Below are 19,857 nucleotides of genomic sequence, written 5' to 3'. Positions count from 1 at the left end.
TAAAGTGTAGCACTATCACACATGGTTTCATTAATGACATTCACTGCCACAGCCCTCGAAGTTCTAGATGCTCCCAGGGCGACACAGGTGAGAGTATCTAGAAAAAAGGGCAAGAGTCAGTATGCAGAGAACTGAGGCCACAGCGAACCCTCTCTTCTAATGGAAAGGAAGGAAGGAACAAGAGAGCTCCAATGGCTGCAGTACCTTTAGTAACAAAGTCGGGAGACTGACTATTGGCTGGAACCTCTCCACCTAAGAGATTACCCTCATGCCTCGTCTCAGGCACCAGTGTTCTTGAGATTGGAGCAGCTTATCCGTGTGATTTGCCTCAGGTGCTCTGATCTTGAGACCAGCCTTGCTCCAGCCCTGCCATGTTGGTGACTGATCATCAGCTGTTCCCCACAGCTCCCCGTTTTCTATTTTATACTTGTAAGTGACGGGAAGTTAGTTGAGGCTGGAGGAGCTGTGTTTGGAAAATCTGTAGATCTTTTTATTCTTATACATTTTTATTTTGAGTGAACTTGTTGAAGCTAAAGATTTCTAGTCCAAAGATTTTGAGTCCCTGCATTTAGTAATTTAACCTGGTACAGTCCGTTAATCCACAGCAGTAATCAGTGAGTAGTGTGGCTGGCAATTGTCACAAGGGATTAGTGATTTAAGTTTCTTTTTGGCATTGTTTTATACTTCTTGTGGTATTGTTTTTCCAAGACATTCAAGACCAAGTGAGAGTGAGACTTGTATTGATTACAATCAATCTCTTGTTATTTATCAAGGTCACTTAAGTTTCCTCAAGAATTACCTTGGTATCATGCACAGCACTTTCTAGGCCTTTTGTCACTGTCAGCCATCTGGATGAGTCATGGCCATTGGTTGACCAAGTTGCCTTCTGTGAAATCTTGAGAGAGCTTTCTCTCCTGGTGACTCTCTTTAGACATACTATACACCACAGATCTTTAACCTCTGTGGTCTTACATCTCCTTGATCAGGAGTTTGTAGTACTCACCAGAGTTTTAGGATGTTGCTGAAAAGGTTCCTTCTTGCCCTGTGCCCTTATAACCTCTGAGGGCTGGGGCCAAAATATTGGCTGCCCTCTTAGCCCATCTATCTTTCTAGTTTCTTGTCTCCATACCTTGGTTGAACATCCAGAAGAGCAGGTTAATGACATGGCATTTTGTAATGAGGACACAGCTTACTATTACTGTGTTATCTGAATATTAAGCACTTTAGAACATTACATACAGCATCACATTTTAAAAACCCTGGGTGTTCTAAAGGTTGAATCTCTTTAGAATGCTAACAGGCAACAGTTATATAATTTTTACCCAGAAAATTTAAAAATAAAACCATAGATGATAATGAAGCATGACAATCATGATGACATTTTTGTGACATACTTAAATTTCCTTTTGACATAGTATAGTTCTTTAATCAATCATCTCTATCATTAAAAAATTTAACTTAACTTGTAAACCTTTAATGGGATGTCACTGAAGAATTCTGTGACCTTGTCTGGACTAAGGCATCTCTAAAATATTGGCATATATATAATATATACATAATATAATTTTGTTGTTATTACTGACTGGTGACCTCATTTTGGACTGACATGAACTTCCTGTCGCAATTAATTGCAGCACAAAAGAAAGCAAATGTCTGAATCTGAAAGAAGATGTCTATCTCCACAAACAATCAAATTTTACATTTTTGAAGCCCAGTAGATCTAGAAGCATAAATAAATTTAATACACATAAGATTAATAACAATCAAATGTCATAGTCATATGGAAACCCTTGCATCAGAACACTTTTAAATCAAAAACTGTGTTGTCTAAATAATTTAAACATGACAAGGACCAATGTGAATCTATCACAATAAAATAGTTTAATATCAATTTTGGGCATATCTTCCATAAGGCTATGGAGATTACTGGGGTCTCCCATTAATGAACAAGCACTGGTTAATGTTACCAGGCAGCTGCTTTTTTATTCACCAGTTGGAGTGTTTTTCATTCATCTCTCCCCACCATGGTCTTAATTTGGGGGGAGGGTAATGGGGATCAAACAAATGACATCACACTTGCCAGACAGTTGCTGTACCTCTGGGCTATGTCCACAGCCCTAACTCTCTTAATTTTTGATACTTATGAAAACCCAGTCATAACTTAGTACATTATTTTTGAACAATGAGAGACTCTCAAGTTGAAATAAACAATATTATGTATTACATTAATATAATAAATTTTAGCATCATTTTGAACAGCAGGCAACCCAGGTGAGACGTGCTTTTTAAGTCTATAACTCAAAGTAAACTCTGATCAAATGCTCCAAAAATGCAAAAGAAAAGAAAATATAGTTGAGCTCAAATTAAAAAAAAAATATCTGCTCACAGGACAAAGAAACAAACATCATCCACAAACAATTTACTTACAATATCCAAGTACACTCAAATATATTTATGGGCAAATTAAATTATAACAGTCTTCTATAATTTTAGAAGTTTGTAATTATAAATAGACTAATTTTTAGGTCAGTTAGCAGAGAACTACTACAAGAAAATTTTATAGGAACAAAAAATTTCCAAAAATGATATATAATTTTATATCTTTTATTGTAACAGCAGATTCTGTTTATTGAAACAAAGCTTCTTCTGAGAGAGAGGCAGAAGGGATCATATCTTATTCTGTCTTAAGAACGCTGGCAATTTTCATCTCTCTTTCTTTTATGCCCCTTCCTAGTAGAAGGTTCTGCTGAAGGGATGAATAATGGCTGTGGTGCCCTTACTGCTTCAGCAAAGCAATCTTGGGCAGAAGGTCCCGCATGTCCACAGCTGGAACAAGAACCCTTGTCACTTTTCTGCTCAGCTGTGGAGGAATAGCCTGAGTGACAGCTGCTGCTGAGGCAGCTACTTGTTTGTACAAATGGCCAGCACTGGCGCAAATCTGAGTCATCTCAGACAGCGTAGCACATGTTTTATAGGCTCCTAAGGCCTCTTCACACCATTTGTTTGCATCGTTAAAGTTGAGTTGTTGAATAGTTAGTTGCTGATAATCCTCTCCCTAACCTGCAACAGGCATGTGGCAAAGTCCTGGAAGTGTTCATCAGGACTCTCGTGGATGGAGGCCAGATCAAGGTCACCCTTTGAAGGAAGTTCCCTCCAAGCCCTTGGGACAATGATTTCAACTTGTTCATATACTTGCAGTTTAAAAGTAATCTATTTACAGCGATAAAGTCACCTTCTCCAGGTAGCATATTTTTGTAAGTTGTGAGTAGTTTTGCTCATAGCCTGATTCATGCACAATTCCAAAAGCTTTTCCTTCCACAATAAATAATAAAATAAATAAGACTTAAACATGCTTTAGTGATTCCCTTCAATCATTTGGGGTCACAACTTGTCCTCTAAGTTCTATTAAACCTAAGGTAAAGGAGGCCATGGTTCCATAGGAAGCAGTAGCTTCTTCTAGGGTCTTAAAAGGTATGGCTTCATGGAACTGTGAGTTGCCCCAATTATTAGGGATCTGGAGTTCAGCAACAGGGCAGCCATGTTGAAATCCCTCCATGGATTCCCCTGCCCATCCAGCTGCTTTTAACGCCAATTGTAAGGGAGAAGGAGAAGACGATTCTACTCGATGAGAGGTAGAAATTTTGACTTGGGATACAAGACTTTTTGGAGCTGAAGAGGTAGAAGCTGCTGCTTGTGGTGCAGTTAGTGTTATCAGTTTTGCCTTGGGCAGCTGTGAAAGTGAAGCCACAGTGAAACACTCCTCTTGCAGGAAAAGATCTTGGCCGCCTCCCACCATGGCTCCTTCCTCATCTGTCTGAGCAAGGCTTTGAGCTCTATTGGTGGGCTGTTGCCTTCCTACTCCTCATCTGCTCAGGACTTGGATTCAAAACAGTGCCCTGGGAGAGAACCAGGCCTCGCCAGAAGGTGATCCCTGCCTGGAAACGATATCATTCTCATTGTCTCATTGGGTTAGGTTTATACTGGTTTATTTTGATTGGTTTTATTCTGTTTTATTTCCTTGGTTTTATCCTTTTTTAAAAAACGGTTAAAAAAAAATGGTGCTCTGACTTGGGGATGAAAATGTGCAGTGTATGTACCATTGCTGCCCCTGATTAAGTATTTTGAAATTTTGTCTTGGTTTATCCTTCTTCCTTTTTGCTCGAAATAAAATGGATTTGAAAATAATAAATAAAAGGACTAGGGAATACAGAGCTCATTGGTACTGCACTTACCTAAAATGCACTAGGCTGTGGGATAAAATCCTATACCAAATAACAAGCAAATAAACTCTAGCTTCTTAGAAAAATAAAATAAAACAGTGCTCTGAACAGAATCATCTGCGGTCATCTCAACAGGTGCACAGCTGCTGAGACACTCTCTAATCCAGTTCCACAAAAGAAAAGTATGGGAATTTACAGTAGAATAAGGATTTCTATAAAGAGCTGCTGTTTTTGAGAACCTACCTTTGTCATACTTAATATTTGATAAAATCAACATACCTCACTCTCTTTGGCCTCCCTATTTCTCTCTCTGTGGTTTCTTTGAGCCTATTTCTCTGCTTTTGGCTTATGTGGTCTATTTCTCTTTCTGTGCACACAGCTAGAAATCACCTCTTATCTATTATCTTATCTGTTTCCTTGTCCCTCAGTCCCTGTTGTGGCACTATTTTCTGGGTCTTCTTGTAGCTCTCAATGTTTCCAGGGTGAGGACTATAAGAGGATCTGAAAAAAGGACAAGAGTCAGTATACAGAAAATTGAGGTCATGTGGAGCCCTCTCTCCTGATGAGAAGGAAGAAAGGAAGGAAGGAAGGTAGGAGAGGAAGAAAGAAGAGGACTGAGGAGGAACAAGAGATCTCCAATGGTTGCAGAACATTCAGTTCTATGCTGGGCAGATTGAGCATCTTGTGGAACCTCTACACCTAAGAGCTTATCCACGTGGCTAGTCTCAGGCACCAGTGTTGTAGAGATTACAGCAGCTTATCCATGTGATTTGCCTCCAGTGTTCTGTTCTTGAGACCAGCCTTGCTCTAGCCCTGACCCATGTTCAGCTTTGGCCATTCCACATAATTCACTGGCACACATATGACTAAAGTAAACGGCGAGGATTGCCATGACCAATGTGACTTCTGAGGTCCTGAGGGTTAAGGACAGTGAGAGGATGAGAAAAACAAAGAAGAGACAAAGCTGGGGTCAGGTGGAGCCCCACTCCCTTGATGGGAGGAAAGGTACTGGCTCCTCCCTGCAGGGGTGTTTATATAAACCTTTTGGCAACTTCATGACACCCCATTGTCCTAGGAACCCACAGTTCAGATTTGGGGCTCGGTATTCTCTGGGCTGAAGCAGCTTCTTCACGTGGTTTACCCCAGGTGCTCTTTGTTCTTAGAATGATAATATTCCAACCTTGCAAATGTGGTCAATCTCCATCTTCAATGGCACCAAACAGAGTGTGTCTGAACGTAAAAAGCAAAAAGGCTCAGTGAGCAGAAGAAATCAACACTATCAGAAATCCTAGCAGTGTTGTCCAAGGTGCTGACTCCTAAGGAGCAGGCAGATTTCCCAGGGAATGGAGACTACCCATCCTTTGTCACAAAATATCTAACCATACATTTACTGCAGGTAATTTGTATTCTACCAAGTAAAACAAACAAATACCAGGTGGGCAAAAAAATATTGTCAATTATCACAGCAGTTGCTAAACAATATCCAGAGTGTGTGTGAGTTAGATGTGGCTTTCCACGTAGAGGCCCCAAATCAGCAGCATCCGAGTTACCCAACAACCTGTAAGAATGTGGGTAATGTCACTCAAAAAGGACAAAATGTGATGTTTAGGAGGCTATAAATAATCCACTCTTTGTATGTAGAAAAGCACAATATATAAGCCACTATACTGGACATTTCTATTAAAACTCCATGGGAAGGACAGGGGGACAGGGAAATAATTTTTCTAAAGTGTCCTAGGGGACAGAGAAGCGACAATCTTGAAAAAGGACAATCCAAGAAACAGGGGGAAAGCACAAGTGATTCCCAGTCAGGCATGGTGGGGGACACCTGTGATCCCAGTACTTGGTAAGGCTGAGAGGCAGGACGATCATTACAATTTCAAGACCAGCATGGCCTACAAACTGAGCTCAAGGCCAGCCTGAATTGCATAGCAAGACCGTGTTTCAAAACAACAAAAAAGAAGCAAATTCCAACTACAAAGACCCACATCCACTCAGCTACTGAGGTGTTGACCCTGGCCACTGACACCCACACACCTCCAGCAGGGCACTGTTAAAGGACTAAAAATTGGGTGTGTAGAATTTAGCTTGTGAGGTGGATAAGTCTTCCATTATGACCAAGGGGAGCCCACAAAGGCCCTGTGTGGTGCCCATCATGGAGTCCGTGGCTCCTACATTGACCTGGATGGGCTGTGTCTGGCGAGAAGGAGCAAGGACACCAGAATGGCCCAGCCACGGCTGGGGATTTAGCTCAGTGGCATAAATGCCTGCCTTGCAAGTGTGCAGTCGTGAGTTCGATCCCTGGTACTGATTTAAAAAACAAGATTGTGTTTAAAAAAAAGAATGCCCCAGCCAACATGCTGGGCAGAAAGCCAAGAATTACGTAGATCACTTACGTGGGAACTTCTTGTCCTGGAGCCGCTGCACAGCCCGGCTCAGCTTATTCTTGAGGTCCACGGTGGCCTGGCAGATGTCCTTCATCAGCTCGTCCCCCACCCTGGGAATGTAGACTGGCTTTGTGGAAATTTCTCGCAGTTTGGATGCTTTCTGGAACAGGCAGGGAGTTAAGGTAGGCAGCTCTGGGGAAGTCTGGGCCTGGCTCTGTCCTTTCCAACCCATAGCAACTCCTGGGACCCACAGGTGCTCAGGTCAAGGAGCCAGCTCAAGTTTTAGGCCTGATGTCACCAGGGCTTACAGGGCCCTTCCAACAACTCTGCCAGTCTGTGGCACAGAAACAGGTGAGACACGGGCCCCTGCTCTCCTCCAGTGATGTCTAGGACAGTGCAGGAACACAGGGCCCTCTGTAGCTTCCCTTGAGCAATTACCCCTGGGCCAGCACCCGGGCACATCACACAGGAAGGGCGGGTCTCACAGAAGGTCTCGGTTTTGAGCCTAACTGGGGTCCAGTCTCATGCAGAAGCTGGACCAGGAATCACTTCTCAGAGAACTCAGCCCTGGCATGGGCAGCATCATGCAGAGAGGAGAGAGGATTCCCCCACCCTGAACTCCCAGAAAAAGGACACTGGGTCTCTGGGGGTGGCAGCAGCCCCCGTAAGCCAGGTATGAGCTCCTCATGGGGCACTGCAGGAGGAAGCAGCAGGAGCCATGGATGGGCTTTTGGGCATCTGAAATGTCATCTAGCACCACAGTGAAGGCAGCAGGACATGATTTGGATAACAAGTGGCACAATAATGGGGCCCTAGGAAGATGGTAGCTGGCCCTGGACACAGGACAGGATCCACTGGGCAGAGGGCAGGGGGCCTGGATGCCTCAGGCCCACAGACGGTGTGTGCCTCCCACAGTTAGGGCACGGCATGGACCTGCAGGTACTGGAAAGAGACAAGGCTGCAGAAAAGGACCTGAGGCAAAGGTAAAGGCTGAGGCCTGGCACCAAGGTCCTCACAGGCAGGAAGACAGAAAGGGCAGAGCTCGAATGCTTCAGAAGGTACTTTCAGGGTCACACAGAGGGAGGACGGGAGGAGGAGGAGGAGGCTCATGGGAGGTGGCAGTCTAGGATGGCCCCACACTCCTGCCCCTCATGGGCCTAATCCCTCACCATGAGGACATGGGATGGCAGTGGGCGGGGGCATCGTTCCTGACTGGCTTACATTACTCTGCAAAGGGGAAGGAACACTGCAGGTAAAATCCAGACTCCATGTCAGCTGACTCTGAATGAGCCAACAGGTGATTTTCCCACAGGAGCCAGACTTAAACAAGTCAAACTGCTTCCACAGAGAGATGGAAAAACACTCTCCCCTTGGCTTCAGAAAATAAGCAGCCAGGTCCACAGAACACCTCAAGCAATGGCCAGCAAGAAAGTGTGTGTGTGTGGTAGGGCTGGATCCCACAATCCTAGGAACTGAATCGTGCCAAAAACCAGCTGAGCATAGAGGACAGGCCTGAAGTCGGAAACCAGCACAGTCTACCCAACTCTGAAACAGCCTTATAAGACCCCAGACACACAACCCAAGAAGCTGTGCCCTGATCCTGGGCCAGGGAGACAGAGAACACAGTTATGTTTTCCTAAGTCCCTCTAGGATCAGTTTTTGCACTGCACACAAAACTAATACAGTGTGCATATTGCTAGGCAGTTCAGGCTGATCTTGAACTCACAATATAGCCCAAGCTGGTCTTGAACTTGTAGTGATCCTCCTACCTCAGCCTTTCAAGTGCTGACATTATAGTCTGTGCCACCACACCCAGCTGATCAGGGATGCTTTTAATGCCTCCTCCAGTCCCAGGTCTGCGAGGACAGAAAGTACTCAGTAGCATGATCCTCAACACCCACCTCCACAAACTCGAACTTGTCCTTCTCAGCCAGGTTGAGCTCGAGCTCATCCTTTAGGATCTGGATCTCATTCCTCTTCTTGAGCAGAATGTGATAAGCACTGTCGAACTCACTGCTGACCCTCTTCTCCTCTTCCTTTATCTTGTGAATAGTGTTGGATTCGGAGGAGTCAATCAGCACCTTCATTTCCCGGTATTCCTGTGTCACCTGCTCAATCTTCCGGCCTACAGCATCCTAAAGGCCAAGGCAAGAGGGTTCCTGAGTGTCCAGGAGAGGGGGCCGAGGTCCTGCGGCTGAACTCAGTGGCAGCAGGGACTGCATGGTCACTGTGGCAGCCATGTGCAACACCCAATGAGAGAAACTGGAGGTCCTCCCTCTGCCCCCCAGGGATTCCAACCTCGGCATATGCTCTACCAAACCTCTCGGACCTCCTTAGAGACACAGCTCAAATATTCATAAGCAGCACTGGCTTTCATTTATTTATTTTATTTATTTTATTTTGTTTTCTGTGATAGGGTCTCACTACATAGTCCAGGCTGGCTTCGGACTCTTGGTGATCCTGCCTTCTTGCCTTCCTGAGTGCTGGGATCACGGGTATGACTAACACACCCTGTAGAAGCAACACTGCTTGAAAAACAAACTTCAAAACTGAGCAGGACATCTATCAACAGGAGACCGGAACAGAGATGGCACAGGGAGGCAGTAAGAGGATGAGACAACACACAGAATGGACGCATTCAGGAGAGGCTGCTTCAGGAGGAGAGGAGGGGGATGGGATGGGGGCGCAGTGCCAGAACTTTCCATGCCCTTTTCCCTGTGGTACTAGGGATTGCACTGGGCTGCGGACAGCCCCAGACCTCTTCTTACTGTTTTTGTGGTCTTTCTTTGTTTCTTTTACTTTTATTTTTTTGAGACTGTCTCACTACATAGCCCAGCCTGGCCTTGGACTTGCGGAGATCCTTCTGTCTCAGTCTCCCAGGAACTAGATTATAGGAATGCACCATCACACCCAGCTGAGACACTTTATTTTTTAAACTATAAGCTCTTCCTAAGTAATTATTTTATTAGGGGGTGGGAGTTGGATTTTTCAGACAGGGTCTCAATATGTAGTTCAGGCTGGCCTTGAACTCCCTAAGGATCCCAGGCTGGTCTACACAGCAGATTCTCATGCTTCAGCTGCACCTGGGTCTACAATGTGTCAAGACTGTATCTCCCTACCATCTCACTCCTGAAAGAATGGCCAGGATCAAGAAAACCGACAACAAATGCTGGAGAGGCTGTGGGGAAAAAGGAACTCTCCTGCACTGCTGGTGGGAGTGTAGACTGGTACAGCCTTTGTGGAGATCTGTCTGGAGATTTCTCAAAAAGTTGGGAATGGAAATCCCATTTATTCCAGCTATTCCACTTCTAGGCATATTCCCAGAAGAACTGAAAGCATCATACCACAGTGATATATGTGCACCTATGTTTATAGCAGCACAATTTGTAATCGCCAGATCTTGGAAACAACCCAAGTGCCCATCAACTGAGGAATGGATAAAAAAGTTGTGGTATTTCTATACAATGGAGTATTATTCAGCTATAAAGAAGGATCACATTGAGATATTTATCAATAAATGGGCGCAGCTTGAGACCATACTCATTAGTGAAATAAATCAATCTCGCATGTATGAATACCGAATAGTTTCCCTAATGTAAATAATGATTCAAATATATAAAAATATGTGGTAATCATGATTCTCCATTAGGTGGCCTTGAAGCCTTATAAAGTTTTCACGCATTAATTAGAAAGGCTTTATTCTGGGCTTCTTGATATGAAAATATTTGAAGCTAGAGTATATGAAGTTTTATCCAAATATTTCAAGGAAAAAGACACTATGGTAACTACTATTAAGTCAGGTTATAAGGTGGTGAAGTACTAGGTTGTTGAAACAGTCATGCTGTGACCTCTATTGTTATACTGTTATGTCCTGTTTTATCTCAATCTCCCCCTTATTGTTTCAAAAAAATTATTTAGTCATTTCTTATGTTTGTCTTAATTAAAGAAAAAATTCAAAAAAATTAGGATATATAAATAGTAACTCTTTTCGATTTCCTATTAACTTGTTTTGAAGTCCTGTAGTACTCCCATGATCTTGTTTTGACTGATTAGACTCTGTTCCATTCTATATGATAGTATCAAGTTTGAAGACATAGGCAACTACTTTGAAGACAATAAGATTCACTAAGATACCCATTCTGGTTTGACTATTGTCTTCTTTGGAAGTCCTGTAATGTTTACAATGCCTAAGTTTTATTGGTCTTGTTCTCTACTGTTTTGTCCAACTTTATAATATCTAATAAGATAGACAATTCTTTTTAAGGAAACAAGGGACAACGTTGATAACCATTGTTGATAAACTTGTACTCTGTTCTACACCATGTGCTATGTCTATCCTTGGTATTGACTGACAGCTTTGTTTTGCCATATTTGACTGTATTCTTCCCCCCCCCCAAAGAAAGTAATAAGCACTAAGGAGTAATAAAATCCAAGATGTGTAAATTTTGTTGTAAAAAAGAGAGGGAAAAAAAAAAGAAAAAGAGCTCTAAGGGATATAACAGCAAGTGTGTTTGGGGGTGTTAAATAGCTGACTTTATCAATGTTTTTGGAACATTGAACACAGCTGTTTGCAGTCTCCCTGTTTGAATGTCCACCTTGTGTTCTTTGATACTGTGATTTGAGGAACTATTTTCAAGAAGATAGTGTGTAATCTACTAGCAGGTGATTTCTTACTGTTATGTTTTTTTGTTTTGTTTTGTTTTGTTTTGTTTTGTTTTGTAGTTCTGTATTGCGTGTACCCTTACGCCGCTTTGGTTTGTTTTGTGTTTTTCTCTTTTTCCTCTTGAATAAAAAAAAAAAAAAAAAAAAGACTGTATCTCCCAAATACTGTGCAGCTAGGCTCTGGGGTCTGACTAAGCAAATCCCAATGCTGAGACACAGCCAGGAGTGACAGATGCAACACTATCACTTGTGCAAAAGGAAACTGCTAGTCAGGAGTGGTGTATGCTGTACTCCCAGCCCTCTGGGAGGCTGAGACAGGAAGATCAGGAGTTCTAGGCCAGCCTGGGCAATTCAATAACTTAGTGAAAACCTGACTCAAAATAGAAAATGTAAAAGGGGGGAAACTAAGCAACCAGCTCACCACCCTGGTACTTGTCCTTGATCCTACTGGTGTGTGGGCTGAGAATCAAACCCATCCTCCCCGCTTTCATTAGCAAATGGGAGTCAGAGATCTGAGCATCTCTTGGGATGTTGACCATATGCATATAGCAAACAAGAGGAATTTCCTTCTACTATCTCTTTGAAGGCAAATATTTTTATCACTGTTTTGCTTTGTTCTGATTAATAGTATTGCTCTGTTCAATATTGTTTCAATGAATTCTATAATGTTCTTGTTGTAGTCAGTGGTTGTACACAGAGTACCACTAGGATTAGCACATGGAGTTTATAATATTTTTATAATGGTCACCGGAAGTTAACACAGGAAAATGCAGTAAATCTATCCGCAACACCAAAGACATAGATTATTTAGTCAAGAGCCTAAACCTCACAGCACATGTCTCACATGAGTCCAGATAAAAATCCAGAGCTCGGGACAATGCCTCCACGAGTCCAACTAGAGGTCCAGATCCCACGAGAAGGACTCACCCCAGTCTGTTTTACGGATCCATGCCAAGAAGACCCAAGGGTCAGCGATGGAAGCAAGAAAGTCTATGCCAGCAGGACGAAGGAGCTGTGCTAGTGGGATGAGGGTTCTACACTGGAGCTGAGAAGTCACACTCACAACAAAGACCAGGGCTATCCTGAAAGGCACCACAGCTGTCCTCAGCAACACGGCGGCCCCGAGCTCCTCCGGCGACAAGCACAATGAGGTACGTGCCAGGAATCAGCGTGACGAGTTCATCCTGGAGACCAAGAAGCACGTGTCTTCCCCTCCGGAGCAAGGAAGCAATGCTCAATGTGAGGACCGAAGCTTCTCCAGGAGAACCAACAGCTCAAACGGCAACTTGTAGGAGAACCCACAACGTCTCCTTAACACCTCAACACTCAACACTCAACACCTCCCTTCTTTTCCTGTATTTATCCTGGCAACTTCCCTCAGGTGGAGCATCTTGACTCAATGCCATGCTGATGTAATCCAGCTGGCATTAAGTTGACCACCAGTTCTTAATCCATAACAGTTCTTTATTTCATTTATTGTTGCTATACCTGATGGGAAGAGCAACTATTATGAAGATAACATGATATACTATGGAACCTATTACCCTTATGCCAGTAACCTGCTGTGAGGTTCTGTACCAGTTTCACTACACAGTCTAAATTGGCTTTGTTCCATCTTGTTCTGTTGTGTTTTACTACATTCAAAATAATTTTTTAACATAAACTTATTTAAAAATAAAATTTTTTTAAATAAAAAATTAAAAGCGCTGGGGATGTAGCTCAGTGAGAAGGTCCTGGGTCCCATCCCCAGCACCACAAGGAAAAGAAGAAGGAGAAAGAAGAGGAAGACAAGGAAGAGGAGAGGAAAGGATAGAAGGAAGGAAAGATGGGAGCAGGAAGGTAGGTAGGAAGGAAGGAAATCATTGTTTTCCTTCTCACCTCCTTTTCACAGCTAGAACAAAGATGTAACACTGAGCCAGAAAAGAAACGCAGCCTGACACGACTGCTGCCATCTTGGTCATCACTTAGGGTCCACTTTCCAGGTCCCCCGGGCACACATCCCAAACCCCACAGGAGAAAGAGTCACTAAGCCGGCCAGCGAGTGTGTTATATGAGCCACTGAAGCCCGGACACATTAACAGGTATCAAGAAAGGCAGGCGCATGCCAGTTGGCCGTGGCCGCAGGTCCCTCCTGCTTTGATGCCACTCTCGACAGGTCTCTGTGCCAAGGTCCTGACACCTTGCACATTGTACAACCCTGATGGATCTGCCGCTTCCTTGATCCGCTGGCCTGTTTCCTTTGTGGTGAAGCTAGAAAACACCCAGCTTGAAACAAAAAGTGAAAGATATTGTGACATGGAGCAGGAGTATGACAAGAAGGAAGGGGGACTGGGTCCCTGAATGATCACGGGGAACACAGCCACCCCACCAGGCTGGGTGATTCTTGTGGGGGCTGTGCTGTCTCCATAAGCACAGTCATCTTCTATCTGGCTGCAGTCTCTGAATTGGGGGGCACTTATCTTTGTAGCAGTTTAACCAATTACATGTTCATCCCACCCTCTCATTCAGCCTCAAGATCCCCTTCAGAAAGGAGGTGAGATTCCACTGTGCGGAGGGAAAAACGAAGGCTCTGGACCTGCCCAGCTGACCACAGCACTAGAGCCTTACCCAGCAGGCATCCCTGAGTAAACCACAGCATGTTAAAAAAAATCCAAGCTTCTTTAAACTGAAGAGAATTCAGTATTATAAAAAATTTTGAAGCCAAGCTTGGTGGTGCATACCTATAATCCCAGATCTCAAGAGGCTGAATCAGGAAGACCACTGTGAGATCAAGGCCACACTGAGGACTACATAGCAAGATCCTGTCTCAAAAGACAGACAGAGAGAGAGAGAGAAAGAGAGAGAGACAGAGAGAGAGAGACAGAGAGAGAGAGAGACAGAGAGAGAGAGAGAGAGAGAAACAAAGGGGGAAAAAGTAAAAACCAAAAACAAATCCAGAAAACCATTTCCACCCTTACCCGAGAAGACTTCTGCCCAGTGTTTCCCTACACTTTCTGGAATGGTTAATGCTGACCTCTCAAAGACAAGTCCACAATCCAGAGCCTGTGATCTTAATGTCAGAGAGAATAAGAGTCTTTTGGTTGTTTGCTTTGGTTTTGTTTTTGAGACAACGTCTCACTATGTCGTCCAGGCTGACCTTGAACACACTACATAGTCCAGGCTGGTCTTGAACTCATGATGATGCCCCTACCTCAGCTTCCAAAGTGCTGGGATTACAGGTGATCAGCTAGAATAAGGGCCTTTGTAGAACTAACTAAATGGTCTTTAGGTGAGGCCGTCCTGATTATCCAGGTGGGTCCTCAATCCAAGGACATAAGAAGAGGTGCAGAAGGAGAGGAGGTGACCACTCAGAGATGGAGAAAGGGACTGACACAAGGCAGCTTCAGGCCAAGGAGCATGCAAGGCCCGGAAGCTGGAAGACCCGGGCAGAGGAAATGTGGCCCTACAACACCTTGGCTGGGGACTTCCGGCCTCCAGAACTGGGACAGAATCTAGATCTGTTCTTAGAAGCCACACAGTGTGCGGCAACTTCTCACAGCAGCCTTGGGAAACAACTGTGTGTCCTTTGCACAGACAGATGCATCCCCAGTGGGCATGAACTTTGGCCTCCTAATTCTGCCTCCTTCATAACTATAAGCATCTTTCTACATTACGGTAGTTTTGGGTGTTTTTGAGTCACAGTCTTGCTATGTAACCTAGGATGGCTTTGAACTCATGGTGATCTTCCCACCTCAGCTTCCCAAGTGCACCTACACGCCTAGCAAGGTTGGGTTTCCAGGCGGCTTTCAGTTTGGTCTGCAATGCATCTTCCTTGGGCACAGGGCCTTCCGCATGCTTTGGCTGGATCCCCTTCATTGCTGAAGCTTGGAGAGCCTCAGCTCCCTCCAGGTTCAGCCTTGTCTGTCTGGCTTGGAGGTTGAGGAGCTGTGGGGCAGGGAGGGCACTCACCTGAACTCTTTGCTTCCTGGCTTGCAGGTCCTCCAGTGCTAGGGATGTCTTGCTGATTTCACTGTTCATGATGCTGAGCTTCTGCCTCAGCTTGCTCTGTGGAGGAGGCAAACAGTAGTGAGATGCCCCTGCTGGGCTGGCCTAGCCCCACCCACACCACCCTTGAATCTTTCTCTCTGGTGTTCCTGATGCCCTGACTCTGAGGCTAAGTCAACAGCACAGGTGTCAGTGCCCTGGTCCACAGTTATTGCCAGCTGGTGTGCTGGTGGTGATTGTGCTCATCACTCCGCCTGTGACAGCTGCTGAAATCAAGGCACAGAGGACAGTGAGGTGTCTGCCTGCACCAGGACGGCTATTTCCACCATGGCAGACCCAGCCACGGGGACAACCCTTCCGCTGCACAGCAAGGCACCAGCCAGAAGCCCCAAAAGAAAAAGACGCAGGAGAAGGGGACCCTCTTAGACATGCCTGAATCCGGGACGCTTCTCCAGGGGCCATACAAATTCAGAAGAAGCTGGGAATCACTTCATCAGCCTCAGGAGGGCAGGGAGCAGAAATCAGGGCCCTGGACTCATCTGGCCACCCAAGGCTGGGACCTGCAAGCCCTGGAGGTAGGACGAGCCAGGCCACAGGGGCAAAGTCCAGCTGTGAATCTATTCGGTCCCACAGCTAAGGTGGCTCAGGCTCTTTTGGCTCCTAGCCAATCCAGAGACACAGGAAAATGAGGCAGGAAGTTAACATCATCCTGGGATTATTTCTCCAAGATGTCATGTCAAGCCGGGAGACAATAAGCCCAGCATTCTGGGAAGGTTAGGCATGAAGAGAGGTTCAAGCAACCTGGCAACTTAGGGACACGCTGTCTCTGCATTTAAAACTAATAATAATAAAGGGATCAAGGGCCATGGATGTAACTCATGTCCTGCTTTCAGTCCCCAGAAATAAACACACAAACACACACACACACACACAAAGTCTTATCAGTATTTGAAGCTCCAACATCCATGCTCCATGCTCTGTGCTGTGCAGAGAAATGAGAAGGGCAGTGCATTGTTTTCACATGCTTATTGTGTGCCAGGCATGGGCTTGGTGCCTTGTACATATTAATTTATTTAAAGCAAGCTAAGACCGATGCTGTGGGGATGAAATCTTCCAACCTTTACAGAAAAGAACACCACAGCACAGAGCAGCTAGGTGCCTTGTGTAAGACCATGGTGCTGTTTCCTGGCACAGCTAAGGTTCTAGTATTAATCCTGTAATCCCAGCACTCAGCAAGCTGAAGCAGGATGATTGCATGGGTTTAGGCCTGTCTGGGATACACAGTAAGTTCAAGGCCAGACTATAATGAGATCCCATTTCAAAAAGTAAAATTATAGCCATGTGACCAAACTCAACATGCTGGAAATTTCTAAGGAAAAAAGAGAAAGAAAGACATTTCCTCTCTCTAAGTAACTGGCTAACGTGTTCTGACCTTCCCTTCCACTTCTCTCCTTCTCCCCCTGTGCCAGAGACAATCAGGGCTGACCCTGACCTTGAATCTGCAGTTGAAGAAGCCACTAAGTCACGTGTCAGGGCTGAAAGCAGAGCCCAGGACCACAGGTCCTTGATCAGGAAAGCCCAAGTCACTGCTGAGGTTTCTGACTGGACTTCTGTGATGCTGCCTCTCCCCTCCAGCCCAACAGGGGGAACCCTGGTACAATGATTAGGAATCAGGAATGGTGACACCCAGAGCTGCTGCAGAGGCTGCAAGGAACAGAGGTCCTTCAGGTCCATGCAGGCCTCTCAGCCCAACAGGACTGAAACCCAAGAGGAAGAACCTGAGTGTCCCTCCAGGAGCCCAGGTGCCTTTCCCTGTCACTGAGCTGCATCCCAGCCCTTTCTAATTTTTTATTTTGAGACAGGGTCTCACTAAGTGGCTAAATTTCTACAGCTGGGCTTCATTTTGCAGTCAGTCTGCCTCAGCCTCCCAAAGGCCTGGAATTACAGAAATGTCCCCACACACCCAAGGTGTTGCCTTTTTATCAGTTTGAGAGCCAATTTAAGATTCAGGCCCCTGGTCCAATGATATAGCTCAGCTGCATAAACACCAGCCTGGCCAGTGCCAGGTCCTGAGTTCCATTCCCAGTACCAAAAAAAGATTCAGGGCCCCTCAGACTGAAGTCCTGGTAAAGCCCTGGATCCTGCCCTAGAAGTGCTTCCCCAGAGCCCCTAATCTCCCCCGCTAGAGGTGGGGTCCTCAATAAGGAAATGCAGGGTGAGACTGCAGGGACTCAATCAAAAGCCAAGCTCTATGGGGCAAAGCAGGGCTGCAGGTCCCAAAGGCTGGGCGGGTTCTCTCCTGGAACAGGCAGCAAAGATACAGTGAATGCTCCACTCTGCCAGGGATAATCAGGGCAGTAAAAGACATATTGGTATTAATCCCCCAAAATACACCCCTTCCCCTTGCACACACGTCTCCCCACATTCTTGCCACTTTCTGAAGGAGTTCTGAGTCCTCTTTCATGACTGTCTCCAGGTGCGCAGTCCTGGCTGCCTTGCTTCCGAATCTGTTCTCGGTGTTTACCTTTCACGGTTCTTTTAACTTTGGGGAAGGTCCAGAAGTCACACAGTGTCACATCTGGCAAGTAAGTTGGACGGAGATGCACTGCTGTCATGTTTTACAAGTCTGCCTTTCTGTTGGATGGCACTCAGCAGCAGCAACCACTGAATTTTGATCACACCTCACTAAGACACTGGTGAAAGAGGACTTCCAGAACTGCTCCAGAAAGTGGCAAAGGTGATGGGACAAGTGGGTGGGGGGGCAGTGGGTGGTGGCAATATTCTGAGGGGGATTAACAGCAATGTGTCTTTTGCCATAATAAAATGTTTGCACATTCATCCATTCACCACTTTTTTGGATCATGCTGTGTGTGCCCAAGTTGCGATGACCACAGAGCTCAAAGGACTTGCCCTGAAGTCCAGCTGTTGAGACCTCGGAGAAAAGTCTCAAGGAGCCCAACTCAGCCCCAGAGAGCCAGGAAGAATTGGACAGGCCAAGGCAGAGGGAGCAAGGCCTGCACCCTGGTCCTGGTACCACCGCCCAACACTGTGACCTCCCCCGGGCTTAAGTCTGCTGTGACAATACCCAGACCAGACTTTTGTCTCCCTGCTATGCTGGCTTTGGGGCTGGCTACACCTCTCCAGCCTCCACTTTGAACCCACAGGGAAAGTACGTGCCCCGAACCACCACAAGTATCCCCAGACCTCCAGACTCTTAGGACTCCAGCTAGCCCCCATCCTCCCTCTACTCAAGTCCCCGGGGCTGAATCCCATGCTCAAAGGCACACACCAGGCTGAGGGCACTATGGCACAAGAGCCCAGCTCTCCTCGGTTCCCATCTGGGTATTCCTGGGCTCTGCCTGCCCTCCCTGGCCACCACAACTCTTTGGCTCCACAAAGCCTTTTGCTCAAGAATGTCCCACGTTCTAGACTCTGGTTAGAAGTCAGCTCCATGAGGGGAAACTGCAGTGTCTGGGCCCCAGGGTTCCCTAGGCCATTTAGTGCATTAGCTCGGCTACATTAGCCTCTCTGAACCTCAGGAGCCATGAACTATGAAATGGAACTAATAGGAACCTCCTGAGTGGCACCAGGTTTTAAGGGGGCATGGAAGCCTAAACACCATCAGACAAGCACAGGCTTGGGGCAGGCAGCTTTACCTCAGTCCTACAAAATGAGCATGTGGGGAGCAGGCAATGGATGAGGTGGGGAAGACTACCTAATCTCCCCTCTGCTCTGTCAATGTGATGCCCATCCTCCCAGTGTCTCCCAGAGCCCACAGGAGGCCTGGAAGGAGGCTAATCTAGGCCAGCAGAGCCCTTCTCCCCAGAAGATCCCAAGCTGGCCTAGTGGTTCTGGAGCCCCCCCACCAGCCCTGGCTTACCTCCAGGTCAGCGCTGGCCTGGCTCAGGGTTACTGGTGAGCAGACCTTGTGCTCCACCAGGCAGCTCTGGCAAATGCACTTGCTGTGCTCAGGGCAAAAGAACTCCTGCAGATGGTAGTGCTGGGGGCATTTGTGGACATGCAGGTCAGGCATAGGGGTCTGTAGAGGGTGGTCCCGGAAGGCCGGGTCGTTGAGGTGCGGCTGCAGGTGCACAAGGCAGAAGGAGGCCATGCACTCCAGGCAGGTCATCACGGCCTTCTCCCTGGGGCACTGGTGGCAGGGCACCCAGTCCTGGTCCTGGACGCAGCCAGTTGGCTTCCTGTCACAGGCCTGCGCGTGCGCCTGATTGGCCTGCCTGAACTGCTCCACCACAGCGCACAGCACAGTGTTCTTGCGCAGCAGCGGGCGCGTGGTGTAGGAGGCGCGGCACTGGGGACACCGGTAGGGCTCGCCCTGGAAGGCCCAGGTCTCGTCCAGACACGACATGCAGAAGTTATGGCCGCATGGGATGGTGACCGGGTCCTTGAAGAGCTCCTTGCAGATGCAGCATGACAGCGCCTCGGACAGCGGACACAGCTCGGCCATGACAGCTCCTCGGACAGCAGACACAGACTCGCTCTAGGAATCCCAGTGGGACGCGCAGAGCAGCTGTGGAGAGCCAGAGACTGGCGACTGTCCTCAGCCCACACCTTGGAAATGAATCCCAGGGGGCGGGGCATTTAGG

At 46.4% G+C, this 19,857-nt stretch overlaps 1 protein-coding gene across 1 annotated transcript; it reads right to left on the bottom strand.

Moving 5' to 3' along the window:
• Positions 1 to 1,719: 1,719 nt before the first annotated feature.
• LOC100729716 (E3 ubiquitin/ISG15 ligase TRIM25-like) lies at positions 1,720 to 19,789 on the bottom strand. The gene is made up of 5 exons (XM_063251276.1): positions 19,134 to 19,789; positions 15,218 to 15,313; positions 8,509 to 8,742; positions 6,617 to 6,767; positions 1,720 to 5,450 (listed from the first exon to the last, which is right to left on the bottom strand). Exons 1-5 carry the CDS (start codon positions 19,716 to 19,718, stop codon positions 5,380 to 5,382), a joined length of 1,137 nt encoding a protein of 378 aa, XP_063107346.1. The 5' UTR covers positions 19,719 to 19,789; the 3' UTR covers positions 1,720 to 5,379.
• Positions 19,790 to 19,857: the final 68 nt, after the last annotated feature.

The sequence above is a fragment of the Cavia porcellus genome, unplaced genomic scaffold, assembly GCF_034190915.1.
Source record: "Cavia porcellus strain 051 isolate PalLab524CR breed Dunkin Hartley unplaced genomic scaffold, mCavPor4.1 scaffold_6, whole genome shotgun sequence".
Lineage (NCBI taxonomy): Eukaryota > Metazoa > Chordata > Mammalia > Rodentia > Caviidae > Cavia > Cavia porcellus.
This window is presented reverse-complemented; position numbering and strand designations above follow the sequence as displayed.